At 38.7% G+C, this 16,579-nt stretch overlaps 1 protein-coding gene across 6 annotated transcripts in view; it reads left to right on the top strand.

Moving 5' to 3' along the window:
• LOC108257310 (NACHT, LRR and PYD domains-containing protein 12) overlaps positions 1-16,579 on the top strand; it is a 95,228-nt gene that overhangs the window by 27,351 nt on the left and 51,298 nt on the right. Inside the window, exons 2-9 of one of the 6 annotated variants that reach the window (XM_053675276.1) lie at positions 2,024-2,166; positions 2,460-2,576; positions 5,151-5,270; positions 5,739-5,795; positions 7,096-8,886; positions 9,642-9,815; positions 10,297-10,470; positions 13,646-13,819. The exons of the other annotated variants lie outside the window; for them this stretch is intronic. Coding sequence (XP_053531251.1) covers positions 2,114-2,166; positions 2,460-2,576; positions 5,151-5,270; positions 5,739-5,795; positions 7,096-8,886; positions 9,642-9,815; positions 10,297-10,470; positions 13,646-13,819 — 2,660 coding nt within the window. The 5' untranslated portion in view covers positions 2,024-2,113. The remainder of the gene's footprint in view (positions 1-2,023; positions 2,167-2,459; positions 2,577-5,150; positions 5,271-5,738; positions 5,796-7,095; positions 8,887-9,641; positions 9,816-10,296; positions 10,471-13,645; positions 13,820-16,579) is intronic. 6 annotated transcript variants of the gene reach the window in all.

Below are 16,579 nucleotides of genomic sequence, written 5' to 3'. Positions count from 1 at the left end.
CCAATAAAAAAGTTATATTTTACTGTACTTTCACACTGTGACGGTCTAAAATGTCACGTGTCTGTTTATTAACTGTTTATTAATTCTTTTAGGTTTCTGTGTTAGTCACTGATGGAGGAGTATGAATATATTTACTGATATTTATATGGTATTTCTGCAACTACAGGCATTTTTAAGTCCCAGCAGTGAAATTTTAGATTTATGTTAAAATTTGCCATATGATGCTTGATAAATATAAACACACCTTGACATAAAAAATTATTACTGATTAATGTGATTTAATAAACAATTATGAAGGATGTATAGGTCCAAACATTTTTGTCCATGCCCCACAACTTTGGTCTTGATGTTGAGATACGTAAAATGAGCTAATTCAATTATGACGTGACATTATATTACACCTTCTTAAAGGTTTTTTTTGTTGTTGTTTACTGATCATTTATAGGATTTTTTAATCTAAATATGCCTGTCCCACACTTTTGAGTCCTTATATCGCAACACTGAACAAATGTCATAGTAAAAGTTTTCAGAACCAAACAAATCTAGTTTTTATGGAAACAGAAGTTAGCACTTGAGCACATGGCTCACGGGTTGGTCCTCCACTCTAGGTCTCTCACAAGATCCAGAAAAATAAGGTAAAGATAATCTTTTCTTCCGAAGTATTAATTGTAAGTCCTTACCATATAGCTTAGTACTTGTGCATTTAGAACTACATTTTAAAAATAAATTTATATTACTGTTGAATTTATGTATATTAGATCCTAAGAGTTAAAACTAATGTAGCAGACCTTGCTAGCCATCAATTATCTGCAATATTATTTAAAAAAAAGTCATTTCCGCAGCATCTTTACCTCAGCAGCTGTAGGTGTAATGGTAAACAGCTTATGTCACGATAGAGAAAATTCAAGGCTATTTTTTAATATCAGCATTTACAAAGATGCAGAAGGCTTAAAAAAAATCTACATTTTACAGAAATTAAAAAAGAAAAATGTATAAAATGAACATTATTGTAATGTTGTGGTAAGGACATTTTGTAAGAACCAGATTAATTGAAATTAGATTTAAAAAATCATAAAAAACAAACATGTTCCAAATGAAAATCTTAATGACTACATGCAGTTTTGTGAACCTTTTTATATGTATATTACAGACAGACTCTGATGGTTAAAATTCATAGGAGTTGATTTTTTTAAATTTGGGAGAATATAAAGTGAGCGTAGTTGCAGAAACACCCATACATATTAATTTTAATATACACTGTGTGATCACTTCATCACATTCCTACATGTTTATTTTATTATTATACATTAGCATTTGAACAATTCAACAAATATTTTAAATGATATTTTGATTATTGTCTTGTGTATTTGCCTCAGTGTATTGTATTTCTGAGAATCATGTAAAACTATCCACAGATATTTTCAGTAGTCATTGACCGCTGGGATATTTAAAGCAATTTTACAGGAAAATGTGAAGTAAAATTCTGAAGCAAAAGATCATTCTTCTGGGCATTTCCTTTATGATTGTCCAGGAATTACTTTCAGGACTGAATGTGGGAATCCTGTGGGATGGGTAGAATACAGGTTTGCTAATATCAGAAAAATGACATGAGCATCTTGTTTCACAAACTGTGAATAACTGGAGGTGTACAATATCTATGTATTCTGAGATTTAATCACAAGATAACTGAAAGTGTTGTTTTTTCCCCAATCAACAGGTTAAATGACTGTTATACCAATGCAGCACTAAATGCATTATCCACCCAATAGTCTAATTTGGAAGCCAACTTGTCTCGCTGTGTACATTAATCAATTAATTGATTGATTTAGTGATTAATTCTGTAAATACTATCAATGTTTTGTATTATAAATGTATTACCAAAAAGTATGAAATTTCTTTCTATCAAATACATATTTGCTGTTGAAGCTGTTGAAGTTATTTTTATTTATTTATTTGTTTGTTTTGTTTTTTGTTTATTTCTTCTTTCTTTCATTAATTTATGTTAACGTGTGTTTCTGTATAGACTGTAACCCGTTGCAGCAGAAGAGATCAGGCCGGGTCATACACAGCTGTCTGTCCATGACCAATAACGTTTCTTTACTAAGAGTGAAAGATGGATCACTCTAATCCTCTCCAACCTGATGGATCTCAACAATTAAAAATGAGGTAAAGCTTCTGCTACTGTATCTTAAACATGAACATTTAATGAGAACGTTCTAGTACCAAGTTGTGTTTTAATGAACAGTGATGTGTGTGTCCATGAGGAAGCAAGGTGAAAGAAAATAAAATCTTAAGTGGATAATTTTCTCAAGAATCTCAAGAATTTTCTCAATTTTCCCCAAAAAATCTTTTTTAAAAGACTATTACTACACTAATCTACTGACTATCTGTGCATGTTAATGAGAATGGAAAGGCAGAAAATAAATGATTAATAGTAAAAAGTGTATGTTGTTGAATAGTGAAACCCAGGAAAAGACATCAGACTGTGCAGGACCCAGCAGTGTCTCCATGAACAGTGATGTGTGTACAGATCCTCCACCAGGATTAAAAAATGAAGACCTCTCATCTACACACAGGTAACGTCTCCTCATAGTTAATTCTTTTTCTATGTAATACTGATAGGTAATAATTAACCTGCATCATCAAAGTCTTTACTTAGTAAGACTACCAATTTCATTTGACTATTAAATTATGTATATATGTGGAAATAATGGTGCAGTTTTAATAAAGCTTACAGCTACTTCTAAATGGCAATGAACATTCATAATTGATCTGTTTCCTAAATTTTATATACACATCATAGACCACCTCAAACCTGTAAGCTTCATACAATATGTAGGAAAAAATAGTAATTAGTGTAACAGTACAAACTTTGAAAAGCTATTACAGTACTGTAAAACTGCATACTATAATTCTTTACCATTCAAAACAGCACCCTTCAAGCTTATATTAAGTGAAGGGAAAACAAAATAAATTTAGTTAAAGTTTAGTAAAATACTAATGCATACTGAATAAATGTTACTGGTGTGTGTGTGTGTGTGTGTGTGTGTGTGTGTGTGTGTATGTGTGTGTGTGTGTGTGTGTGTGTACAGATACATATATGATATATACAATATATATATATATATATATATATATATATATGCAGTGAGGGAAAGAAGTATTTGATCCCCTGCTGATTTTGTCCATTTGCCCACTGACAAAGAAATCAGTCTATAATTTTAATGGTAGATTTATTTGAACAGTGAGAGACAGAATAACAACAAAAAAATCCAGAAAAACGCATGTCAAAAATGTTATAAATTGATTTGCATTTTAATTAGGGAAATAAGTATTTGACCCCCTCTCAATCAGAAAGAGTTCTGGCTCCCAGGTGTCTTTTATACAGGTAACGAGCTGAGATTAGGAGCACACTCTTAAAGGGAGTTCACATAATCTCAGCTTGTTACCTGTATAAAAGACACCTGTCCACAGAAGCACTCAATCAATCAGATTCCAAACTCTCCATCATGGCCAAGACCAAAGAGCTCTCCAAGGATGTCAGGGACAAGACTGTAGACCTACACAAGTCTGGAGTGGGCTACAAGACCATTGCTAAGCAGCTTGGTGAGAACGTGACAACATTTGGTGCGATTATTCGCAAATGGAAGAAGCACAAAAGAACTGTCGATCTCCCTCGGCCTGGGGCTCCATGCAAGATCTCACCTCGTGGAGTTGCAATGATCATGAGAACAGTGAGGAATCAGCCCAGAACTACACGGGAGGATCTTGTCAATGATCTCAAGGCAGCTGGGACCATAGTCACCAAGAAAACATTGGTAACACACTACGCCGTGAAGGACTGAAATCCTGCAGCGCGCGCAAGATCCCCCTGCTCAAGAAAGCACATATACATGCCCGTCTGAAGTTTGCCAATGAACATCTGAATGATTCAGAGGACAACTGGGAGAAAATGTTGTGGTCAGATGAGACCAAAATGGAGCTCTTTGGCATCAACTCAACTCGCCGTGTTTGGAGGAGGAGGAATGCTGCCTATGACCCCAAGAACACCATCCCCACCGTCAAACATGGAGGTGGAAACATTATGCTTTGGGGGTGTTTTTCTGCTAAGGGGACAGGACAACTTCACCGCATCAAAGGTACGATGGACGGGGCCATGTACCATCAAATCCTGGGTGAGAACCTCCTTCCCTCAGCCAGGACATTGAAAATGGGTCGTGGATGGGTATTCCAGCATGACAATGACCCAAAACACACGGCCAAGGCAACAAAGGAGTGGCTCGAGAAGAAGTACATTAAGGTCCTGGAGTGGCCTAGCCAGTCTCCAGACCTTAATCCCATAGAAAATCTGTGGAGGGAGCTGAAGGTTCGAGTTGCCAAATGTCAGCCTCAAAACCTTAATGACTTGGAGAAGATCTGCAAAGAGGAGTGGGACAAAACCCCTCCTGAGATGTGTGCAAACCTGGTGGCCAACTACAAGAAACGTCTGACCTCTGTGATTGCCAACAAGGGTTTTGCCACCAAGTACTAAGTCATGTTTTGCAGAGGGGTCAAATACTTATTTCCCTCATTAAAATGCAAATCAATTTATAACATTTTTGACGTGCGTTTTTCTGGATTTTCTTGTTGTTATTCTGTCTCTCACTGTTCAAATAAATCTACCATTAAAGTTATAGACGGATCATTTCTTTGTCAGTGGGCAAACGTACAAAATCAGCAGGGGATCAAATACTTTTTTCCCTCACTGTATATATATATATATATATATATATATATATATATATATATATATATATATATATATACACATACATACATACATACATATATATATACACACACAGTATATACAATATATACAGATCTTAATGCCTTGGATACAGGTAACAACTCCTTAATCCTTACAGTTAATACAGTAATACAGTGTTGTGATATATGACTTCTTCCATAAGCCAAATGATTCTTCTTCTTCCTCTTCTTGTTATTATTAAGACTTTTTGTATGTGCCTATATTTGTAAAAAATATTTTACTATGACTGATTTATTTGACCTCATATGTACCATGACCTCATGTTCGTCATGATTTTGACTGCAATACAGCTTCAGTATTATATGTGTGTTTGTGTGCGTGTGTGTGCATGTGTGTCCAGTGAAAACAAGATAAAGACATCAGACTCACAGATACCCAGCTGTGTGTCCATGAAGAGTGATGTTTCTTTGGACTTTCTAATAAATTTTAAGGAGAATAGAGAATCCTCACACAGACACAGGTAACAAACATTTGCATGTAATCCAAATAGGTCATAGCTGTTTGTTTACCATTTTCATTTTAACAAATTCTACCTTGTAACTAAATACATATTGGGTGAAAAATATGGAATTTTATTATTAAAAGACATATTTTGGCTGCTATTACTGTACTATTAAAGCACTTCAGGAAACCGTATCCTGCACACTGGCTAGAAACTGAAAAGAACTAGAACTAGAAACACAGTAAGAATCCACCATAATCTAAAAATGACTTTTTGTGTAGCTCTTTTCCACTCCAAGAATAAAAACTATTCATTTATAATTAAAATACTGGCAAATATTGCCTCTGTTCCAGCAGTATCTGATCTAAATGCATTTGAAGGCAAATGTAAATTTCAAAAACTTCAAACCATAATTTTAAGTAATGTGCATAGTAGTGTAATAAATGTGTACATCTGGGTGATATATAAAATATTTTGTTTTCATAGTATCCTGCAGCAAGCAAGAGGCAAAACAGAACAGAAAATCATAATCACAGATACAGGGTAAGATCAAACTCAGCAGCGTGACCATGACAGTGGCATATATTAGGGGCTAATCACCGTTGGTGTGTAGGCAGCTATTGTTTTTGTTAGTGTTCTTATTATTACTAGGGGCCAAGAACCGCCGGTGCTAGGCACCTATTGTATTCATTAGTTTTCTTCTTCTTCGTCTTCTTCTTCTGCTTCTTCTTCTTCTTCTTCTTCTGCTCGTGAGTCTATGGCAGCCCATAGATCAGCTTGCAGAAATGTTATGAAATTTGGCACACAGATAGAGGACAGTCCCAGCTTTAACCATAGCAAGATTGGAGTCTCTATTTAAAACTCTCTAGTGCCACCAACTGCTCAAAATCTGACTTACGTTTATGCTAATAACTTTTGAAACGTAAGGCAAAGAAACAAAATTTGGTTTTCCTCTGATTCCTTGGCTCAATTTGATTGTACCCTATGATGTAAATTTTCTGAAAAACCTACTTTTTTGAACAATTCATCCCATTTACCAAACTTAGTACCTGTAATTGGCATCATGACTGTTTTTATGGAGGCACCTGCATTGTTCTTAAACAGTGCCACCTTGTGGTCACAAATTATAATGCTAATTTTTTTTAGATGTTAATTTGCTTTTGATTACTTTTGCCCGTTGTCATTTTACTGGTCTTCCTAGATACTTTGGCTTAGGCTGAGAACGATGATATCAATTAGGCCATGGTCGGCCAAACTCGCTGTCCGCCATTTTGAATTCAGTTTAAAAAAAAAGACTTTTTCGAACTCCTCCTAACCCATATCAGATTGGTCAAACTGTTCTTGAATTATGCATAAATGAATTTGAAAGCAAGCATACCAAAATGGACGTGATACTATTTCTAAGTAATGCTTTAGCATATTTGAAGCAAACTTAGTACATGTCATGGGCATCATAACATGAGGGTAACTGCACAGTTTCTGAACAGTGCCACCTAGTGTTCACGAGATTTGAAAAAGCTCATTTTTGCTTTTAACTTCTGAAGCTTTTAACATTTGTCATAACATCCTAACCATGCTAAAATCATGCTTGCTTATCTCCTTACTTTGCCTGTGTAGTGCTTGGCCCCATTACTGCTGCTTGCAGCTATATTTATTATTATTATTATTATTATTATTATTATTATTATTATTATTATGCTGTTATTATAAACATCTCTCTAATTACTTCCTGCTGGGAATTTCTACAGACTGATTAGATTATCAAGTACATATACAGTACATTCAGGAGAAATTACAGAGTTTGTGCTTGATTTCTCACCACATGTCTATTACTGTTTTACAGGTGTAAGTCTGGAACCACTGAGCCTCATCATCATGAGAAATACAAATTAAATCTGCTAAAGAAGTTTCAGCATGTAAATGAGGTGATAAACCAGGGAAACCCAACACTTCTGCATGAGATCTACACAGAGCTCTACATCACAGAAGGAGACAGTGGAAAAGTCAATAATGAACATGAGGTGAGACAGATCGAGGCAGCATCCAGGAGAGCAGCAACAGAGGAAACACCAATCAAATGCAGTGACATCTTTAAGCCCTTATCTGAAGAAGACAAACCCATCAGGAGCGTTCTGACAAAGGGAGTCGCTGGCATTGGAAAAACAGTCTCTGTGCAGAAATTCATTCTAGACTGGGCTGAAGGGAAAACAAATCAGGATGTTCATCTCATATTTCCACTTCCTTTCAGAGAGCTCAATTTAATGAAGGATCGAAACCTGAGTCTGATGGAGTTTCTTCATTTCTTTTATAAGGAGATAAAAGAAACAAACATCTCCAGCTTGGACAAAGTTCTGTTCATTTTTGATGGTTTGGATGAGTGTCGTTTCCCTCTGGATTTCCAGAACACAGTGAGGGTGTGTGATGTAACTGAATCAGCATCAGTGTATGTGCTGCTGATAAACCTGATCAAAGGGAATCTGCTTCCCTCTGCTCGCATCTGGATCACCTCCCGACCAGCAGCAGCTGGTCAAATCCCCTCTGAGTGTGTCCATCGACTCACAGAGGTACGAGGGTTCAATGACCCACAGAAGGAGGAATATTTCAGGAAGAGGATCAGTGATCAGAGCCTGAGCAACAGAATCATCACACACCTGAAGTCATTAAGAAGCCTCTCCATCATGTGCCACATCCCAGTCTTCTGCTGGATTTCAGCCACTGTTCTAGAGAGAATGTTGAGTGAAGCAGAGAGTGGAGAGATCCCCAAGACTCTGACTCAAATGTACACACACTTCCTCAGCATTCAGACAAACGTCATAAAGAAAAAGTACACAAAGAGCAGAGAGACAGATACAGAAATGGTTCTGAAACTGGGTAAACTGGCTTTTCAGCAGCTGATGAAAGGCAACCTGATCTTCTATGAGGAAGACCTGATGGAGTGTGGCATTGATGTGACAGAAGCATTAGTGTATTCAGGTGTGTGTACACAGATCTTCAGAAAGGAGTTTGGGCTTCACCAGAGTAAAATGTACTGCTTTGTTCATCTGAGCATTCAGGAACACCTCGCAGCTCTATATGTGCACCTGGTCTTCATGAACGAAAAGAAAAATGTTCTTCAGCAGAGTCTGTTGTCTAAACTGTGGATGCTGCTTCAAGAAATTACAGTGTTAGATGTCCACAAGAGTGCTGTAGATCAGGCTTTACAGAGTGAAAATGGACATCTGGATCTTTTCCTTCGCTTTCTTCTGGGTCTCTCACTGGAGTCCAATCAGATCCTCTTACAAACCATAGTGACACAGACAGGAAGTAGCTCTCACAGCACACAGGAAACAGTTCATTACATCAAGAAGAAGATCAGTGAGAATCCCTCACCAGAGAAATCCATCAATCTGTTCCACTGTCTGTATGAACTGGATGATCATTCTCTAGTTGAGGAAATCCAACACTACCTGCAATCTGGAAATTTACAACAAAGGGAACTTTCTCCTTCCCAGTGGTCAGCTGTGGTGTTTGTGTTACTGACATCAATGCAGGAAAAGGATGTGTTTGTCCTTAATAAATATACCAACAAACACTGTACATCAGACCAGGTTCTTCTGAAGCTCCTGCCTGTGGTTGCAGCATCCAGAAAAGCTGAGTACGTAATGCTGAATATAACTGTTACACTGTTAATGTTAGCAGCAGAGAAGCTGAAAGAACTTTATAAGAACTTTATCAGACACTGATGGATTCTTAAATCTGATGTGAAGCTGGATATACAGTGTTAGAGATAAGGAATCTCAGATTATGTCTTTCAGTCCTCCGTCAGACTTTCAGCCTTTTTATTTCTTTTAACTTAGCTCTGTGATATGAGCGAGAAAGTGTGATTGACCACAGAGTATTCAGGCCTGGAGAGTCTAAATGAACACACACTGACACACATGCTGTTCACAGAGACATCTGGTTTATTCATGCAGAACAGGAGTATTTATACACATAGCTAAGCAGCAGTGCGTAGGCGGGTTTCTACTGTGCAGACGGATTCAGACAAAGGACACAGCACTCATACTACAAAAAATAAGTCTTTTCAAGGTATAGAAAATACATGTGTCAGCTATAATAAAGGATGTCAGTTGATCAGCTTATTCAAAGAGGTAATTAAGTGAATACATTCATCATAGGTATTTCATTTCATAGCAGTTCATAATATAAGAGAATACATGAGAATTCCCTTCATACAGTATGTTCTATGTAAACTGTACACAAACATTAGACAGTGCATTATGCAGCATGTTGCAACATGAGCTGCTAAACTAATGTTATATTTGATATTTGCATTTTGGGAAGATTTAATAACTTGTTCGATAATGTACACCGGTGTTACTAAACCCTGTATTCTGTGTTTGCTGTCAGGTTTAATGACTGTGACCTGAAACAGAAAGGTTGTGCAGCTCTGGCCTCCGTTCTCAGCTCTTGGTCCTCCAGTCTGAGAGAACTGAGTCTGTCTTGGAATAAATTTACAGACTCCGGAGTGAAGAGTCTCTCGCCTGGACTGGAGAATCCTCACTGTAAACTGGAGACACTGAGGTAAAGTCATCTCTCTGAGAGTCACATGACCAGAGACCTTTTATATAAACACTCTCTTATAATTTAAACTAGTATACCAGTAGCCCCACCCCATTTCCATGCCTGTTTTAGTTTCATTGTGATGTCATGTGTATAACATAGGTCCATGATTCTGTATTCTCCAAAGTATGAAGTGAAAGTGAATAACTTTTCAGAATGTGAATAGTTTTATACACTCTTAATCGATAAAAATGTAGAAATTACACTTTACTGAGACCATCTGGAAAAACACTGATTGGTTTTATATGTTGATTTTTATTTTGCCTTTTCATCCTGAGCCTGAAATCTTCTAAACCTGTGAAGTTTCAGTGAACTGTTTGATAGTCATCAGAATCAGAATGATTAACAGCTTGTTATTCTGTTAGTTGAGTACTGTTGAGTATGATCTGATCTGTGTGTCCTGAACTGAGAGAGTGAAGAGTGTGTCATTGTCTCTCTGCAGGTTGAAGGGTTGTGATATCTCAAATGAAGGTTGCGCTGCTCTGACATCAGCTCTGAGATCAAACCCCTCACACCTGAGAGAACTGGATGTGTCTGGGAATAAACTCAGAGACTCAGGAGTGAAGTGTCTCTCTGCTGTACTGGAGAATCCTCACTGTAAACTGGAGATACTGGGGTAAGATCATCTCTCTGAGTGTCACATGGCCTGCTCCTCAGTAAGACATATTGTCTAATAGTGAGACTGCAGCAGAGGTTGTAAATTCAGCATCAAATCAAACCTGTTTTTAAAACCCCAATTCCAAAAAAGTTGGGACACTGTGGAAAATGTAAATAAAAACAGAATGTGTCACGAGATCCCCGTAATGAAGGTTAGGACAGATGCAAATGCAGATAAGAATTTATTTAGAGAGAGACAGGCAGACAAATCCAACACATGAGACAATAGTGAGGTCAAGAAACAGGCAATGGGTCAGGCGATTGGCAAACAGGCATAAACTGGGCAAGGCAAGAATCGAGAACGAGAAACGAGAAACAAAATCAACGAACATGAAACAAAACGAGGAACAGGGTACAAACGCTTGGTACAATCATAACACTCAATAATTCCCAAAGACTTAGTGTTCGAACAGACTCTTCTATGTGTGGTGTGATTATGTGTGAATTTGATGCAGGTGTGTGTGATTAGAATGAATGTGAGTGTTCTGGGAATTGCAGTCCATGGCGGCCATGTTTGTAGGCCACAGTGTAGGATGGGATATGTAGTCACCGTTTTGCTGTGATACTGGATTGCTGTTCTATGGAACAGACATGAGGCTGGGGCTGGTTCAACGGGGTCATTAGGCAAGACCCAGGCTTGGGAAGTTGTATTGTCAGCTTTAGACAGGTGCTTGACTTGGGGGGCCGTCTTGTTGGCCTTTCTTGTGTATGGAGCGATGTTCTCAGTGGAGCAGGAAGGCAGAGCATCGTCCTCCATTGACTCTGCAGGCTGAACTTAGTTGGTTGTGTCAGCAGACTTGGGCGTGAGCAGAGTTTGCTTGTCCGTGTCAATAGACTTGGCGTGAGCAGAACTTGGTTGTCTGTGTCATCAGACCCTGGCGTGAGCAGAACTTGGCTGTCTGTTTAAGCAGACTCGGGCGTGAGCAGAACCTGGTTGTCCATGTCAGCAGACTCGGGCATGATCAGAACTTGCTTGTCCGTGTGAGCAGACTCGGGTGTTAGCAGATCTTGGTTGGTCGTGACGTCGGTTTCAGGCGTGAGCAGAACCTGGTTGGTCGTGACGTCGGTTCCAGGCATGAGGAGAACTTGGTTGGTCGTGTTAACAGACTCTGGTGTGAGTGGTCGCCTCGTCGATCTCAGACTTGGCTTGAGAGGTCACCTCTTCAAGCTCGGACAGAAACTTGGCTTGAGAGGACGTCTCTTCTACCTTGGACAAGAACATAGCTTAGGAGGCTGTCTTATCAACCTCAGACAGGAACATGGCTTGGGAGGTCACCTCGTTGACCTCTAGCAGGAATTGATTTTATGCTGGTGCTCTGAATGTGAGACCGCCTCGTGGGTCTCATGCTGGAGCTCTAGGGATGAGACCGCCTTGTTGGTCTCATGCTGGAGCTCTGCAGATGAGACTACCTCATGGGTCTCAGGTTGGATCTCTGGAGATGAGGTCGTCACGTTGACCTCCGGCTGGAGCTCTGCAGGTAAGACCACTTCTTGGGTCTCAGGCTGGAGCTTTGAGGAGGAAGTCACCCCATTTGGCTGCTCATAATAGGTGGTGAATGGCAGGGCAGGTTTATCTGCGAGGCTGACCCCCCCAAAAGATGTTCCAGGACAGCCTTGGATTCTGGACTCCCGAACACCGTCATGAATAGTCCCACAAACTGAGTTACATTCTCAGGTCCCCTGGATCCCATGGTCACTAGATGCTGCACCCACTCGCAGGCTGGGCCAAAAAACTGGGACAACATGAACCTTAGCCATTTCTTCTTGTCAGGCTTGGGGTCCAATAGGCTTGCAAAATAGAACTTGCAGTCAACAAGAAAATATTCAGGGTAGCCAAAAAACCCATCATACGGATCTGGGAGTCCTATAACAGTCCACTGGGGTAACTGGATCGAATCCAAAGCTGGGACAGAATGAACCCGAGCCACTGTCCTTTGTCCAGCTTGGGGTTCTCCAGCGTGGCGGTGATGATGCAGGTGCACTGATGCACTGATGAATGTCAGTATTCTGGGAATTGCAGTCCATGGCAGCCATGTTTGTAGGCCGCAGTGCAGGACGGGAAATCTATTCACCCTTTTGCTGTGATATGACATTTACATTTGCATATACATTTATTCATTTAGAAGACGATTTTATCCAAAGCAGCTTACAAATGAGAAAATGCAATGAGAAATGCAATGATTTGCCAATCTCATAAACCCATATGTTATTCACAATAGAACATAGACATATCAAATGTTTAAACTGAGTAAATGTTCCATTTAAAGAAAAAAATAAGGTCATTTTGAATTTGATGGCCGCAACATGTCTCAAAAAAGTTTGCACAGGGCAACAAAAGGCTGGAAAAGTAAATGTTCCTAAAAAGAAACAGGTGGAGGTTAAAAAGCTCATTTAAAATGGACTGAGGCAAAGTGGAAAACTGTTCTGTGGTCAGACGAAATTGAAATTTTAAATTCTTTTTGGAAACCATGTTCCCTGTGTCCCCTAAACTAAAGAGGACTAAAGATGAGAGGGACCATCCGGGTTTTTATCAGTGCTTTTATTCAAAAGCCTGCATCTGTGATTGTATGGGGTGTATTAGTGCATATGGAATGGGCAGCTTGCACATCTGGGAAGACACTATTAATGCTGAAAGGTGTATACTAGTTTTACAGCAACATCCAGATTCCTCGATTTCTAAAAGACTCTGCCTCTCTAAGATACTCTGTTTATACGAAATCATCTTAATGACCTGTTCCCAATTAACCTCCAGCTGTTTCTTTTTACTAACACTTACTTTTCCAGCTTTTTGTTGCCCTGTCCCAACTTTTTGAGACATGTTATGGCCATCAAATTCAAAATTATCTTATTTTTTATTTAAAACGATACATTTCCTCAGTTTAAACATTTTATATGTTTCCTATGTTCTGTTGTGAATGACATATGGGTTTATGAGATTTGCAAATCATTGCATTCTGTTTTTTATTTACATTTTACACAGCGTTCCAACTTTGCTCTTATAGAATTCATGAGTAAGATTCTGCACTTCATACTTATTAAAGACTGCAGTGACTCTTGGATGTTAAAGTTCCTGCTGAACAGATCTGTGTGTCCTGAACTGAGAGAGTGAAGAGTGTGTCATTGTCTCGCTGCAGGTTGCGTGAGTGTGATATCTCAGATGAAGGCTGTGCTGCTCTGACTTCAGCTCTGAGATCAAACCCCTCACACCTGAGAGAACTGGATCTGTCTTGGAATACACCCAAAGACTCAGGAGTGAAGTGTCTCTCTGCTGTATTGGAGAATCCTCACTGTAAACTGGAGACACTGCGGTAAGATCTTCTCTTAAGGAACATTCTGTAATAGTTTTTAAATGTCAATATTTAAAAAGAAACAAAACTGCCACGTTCTCATGCACAGACACAAGCTCATACACAAACGCTGCCAAATCAGGTTGCTCCACTCTGTACCACCGACTCTTTCAGCTCTGCAAAAACTCTCCTCTACTGCAAAAGTAAAACGGTATAACAGGATCATTGTTAATCACATACAGGTGTTCATTCATTCTCTTCTCTGAGATGCTGCTCTCTATTCACATATTTAAATTTAAAATAAAAGTCAATAATGTAAAGAAAAAGGGATAAAAATTTAAATAAAAGGGGAAAATGCATATGTGTATATAAAACATGGAACCAATGGCAAAAAAATTATCAAAATAAACAATAAAGGGCACAATAAGTTTCAGTGCAAGAGTCACTGGGTGTGAGCAAATGCAAGGCGTAAAAGATGAGCCCTGTTTCCTGTGGTGTGGAGGCAAGAGATGCATGTCAGGGGATCTAAACGTGCTTATAGTTGTGTATCCGAGAAGGAGATTAGATATGTTTTCAGGGCCAAGAACATGCAGAGTCCTAAAGAACAGAAGAAGTATCTTATATTGTACATGAAAGGAACAGGGAGGTGTAATTTTTGGAGTGTAATTTTTGGAATATGGGTGTGATGTGTTCATATGGCCTTGTGTAGGTGATAACCCTAGCAGCTGAGTTTTGCACATTCTGTAATTTATTAAGCACTGGGAGTCTGTAAAGTACAGCACTGCAGTAGTCAAGGCTAGAGATGATGAAAGCATGAATGAATATCTCAGCTGAAAAGAGGGAAAGAGAGGGATGAAACCTAGCAATGTTCTTAAATTTAAAGATAGCTGTAGTAATGTCATATCTTTAATGTCTGATTGTTATGTGGTCTCCTATGCAACACCAAGGCTTCAAAAATGATCTGAGGTGGATGTAATAAAACCTGGGATAGATAATGAGTAGTGGAGGGAAAGAGAGGGAAAGAGAGGGTGGTGAATCCTGGCAATGTTCCTAAGGTGAAAGATGAAAGAAGCTGTATTAATGTAATGTATTTAATGTATGACTGTTACAAGAGTGTGGAGTTCAATGTTAAACCAAGGCTTCAAAAATGATCGGAGGTGGATGTAATAAAACCTGGGATAGATAATGAGTAGTGCTTCATTTTCTTTAATGTAGATGGGGATGCAGTTAGTATGACTTCAGATTTGTTACTGTTAATCCTCAGAAAATTAGAATTCATCCGTCTTTTAGTCTGTCAGATGATCCACTAGTGCTGGAGGAAGCAGTGGTTGGTATGTAATAAATCTGAGTATCATTAGAAACTGCAGGGCATGTTGCTTAATGATATTGCCAAGAGGGAGCATATATATGATGAATATTAGCAGGCCAAGAACTGATTCTTGAGCAATACCATGGGAGATGCAAGACAAGCAAGACGTCAATAAAAGCATATTTTTGTCTGTCAGAGAGATTATTTAAAACTTGGAGAGGACAGTACTAGTAAGCCCAACCATTTTTTCAAATCTGTGCAGAAGCATGTTATGATGCACTGTATCTATATCAAAAGCAACCCCCATTCTGATGCAACCAGCAGGTTATTTGTGACCCCGATGAGGGCAGTTTCAGTACTGTGGTTTGGGCTAAACCCAGACTATAATACCTCTGTATTGAATTGAATATTTGAATCTACTGAAAACAACACTGCAGGGTACACCAAACTTAGCGTGGTAAGGAGCTCAGACAGCTCATTAATAAAACCAGGTGATCTTTTTGGTTGGTGGTAAACTAAAACAACCAACAAGGGTTAAGGCTCATTGACAGTCAAAGCAAGATACTCAAAAGAAGTTACACGGATAATTGGTATAGATCTGACTTTATGACAAGCGTGAAACAAAATATCAAACCCATGACCATGACCAGTACTGTGTAGTTTATAAGGATATCAATATAGTGGGGATGTGGCTTGGGTTTATGCAAAAAAGACATTAGGCTGTTGACAATTTTCAGTCAGATATATAAAATTATATTGTGGTCCAAGATTATGTCAGAGATAAACAACTTATTAGTCAGTAAATTTGCAGCTTATTACCAGCAAAATGCAAATGGTAAGAGCCAGATAGGCTGAATAACCTGATATGCTGATATACAAACTTAGCCAAATGTATGCCCCTTTAGCCAGTTACAGTGAAGACACCATGAGCAGTGTTTAACACAGGATAGTGGTTGAACTCACTTACCTAAGACAGAACAATGCCACAGCAAAGCAACAAGGAAGCAGAAACCTACTTGAATGTAGCCAGGCCAACATGGGGTGGAACAAGGCAGCACAGGCTCAGGGTTGAGCTGTTACATAGTAAGCATAGCATATATGGTGAAAACTCATTGATGTGGACCAGCTACCAAGCTCTGACAACCCTTGTAAAATCCTTGAGAGCAAAATCCTTATGTGATCCATTGGTTCAGGGCTCAACGGTCTGGGTTAACTCCAAAATCAAAGTGTAATCCAAGTTTGAAGAATGAAAGAGGCATCCACATAGATGAGATCCGAACTGATTAATGACAGTGTGGCAGTTAAAAAAAGAATTGATAAGACAAATACTAACAATAATAAAATTAAATAATGATAGAGCCAACATGATAACTAAATAACAAAAAAACACACCAGCATTTTCTGAACTGGAAGAGAATAACAAGCAAGCATGCCAAGATAATTTTCCCCTTTCCCCGCACTCATACTGCTGA

Source organism: Ictalurus punctatus, chromosome 24 (genome assembly GCF_001660625.3).
Source record: "Ictalurus punctatus breed USDA103 chromosome 24, Coco_2.0, whole genome shotgun sequence".
Taxonomy (NCBI): domain Eukaryota; kingdom Metazoa; phylum Chordata; class Actinopteri; order Siluriformes; family Ictaluridae; genus Ictalurus; species Ictalurus punctatus.
The sequence above is the reverse complement of the archived record's forward strand: the minus strand, read 5'-3'. Positions and strand labels throughout refer to the sequence as shown.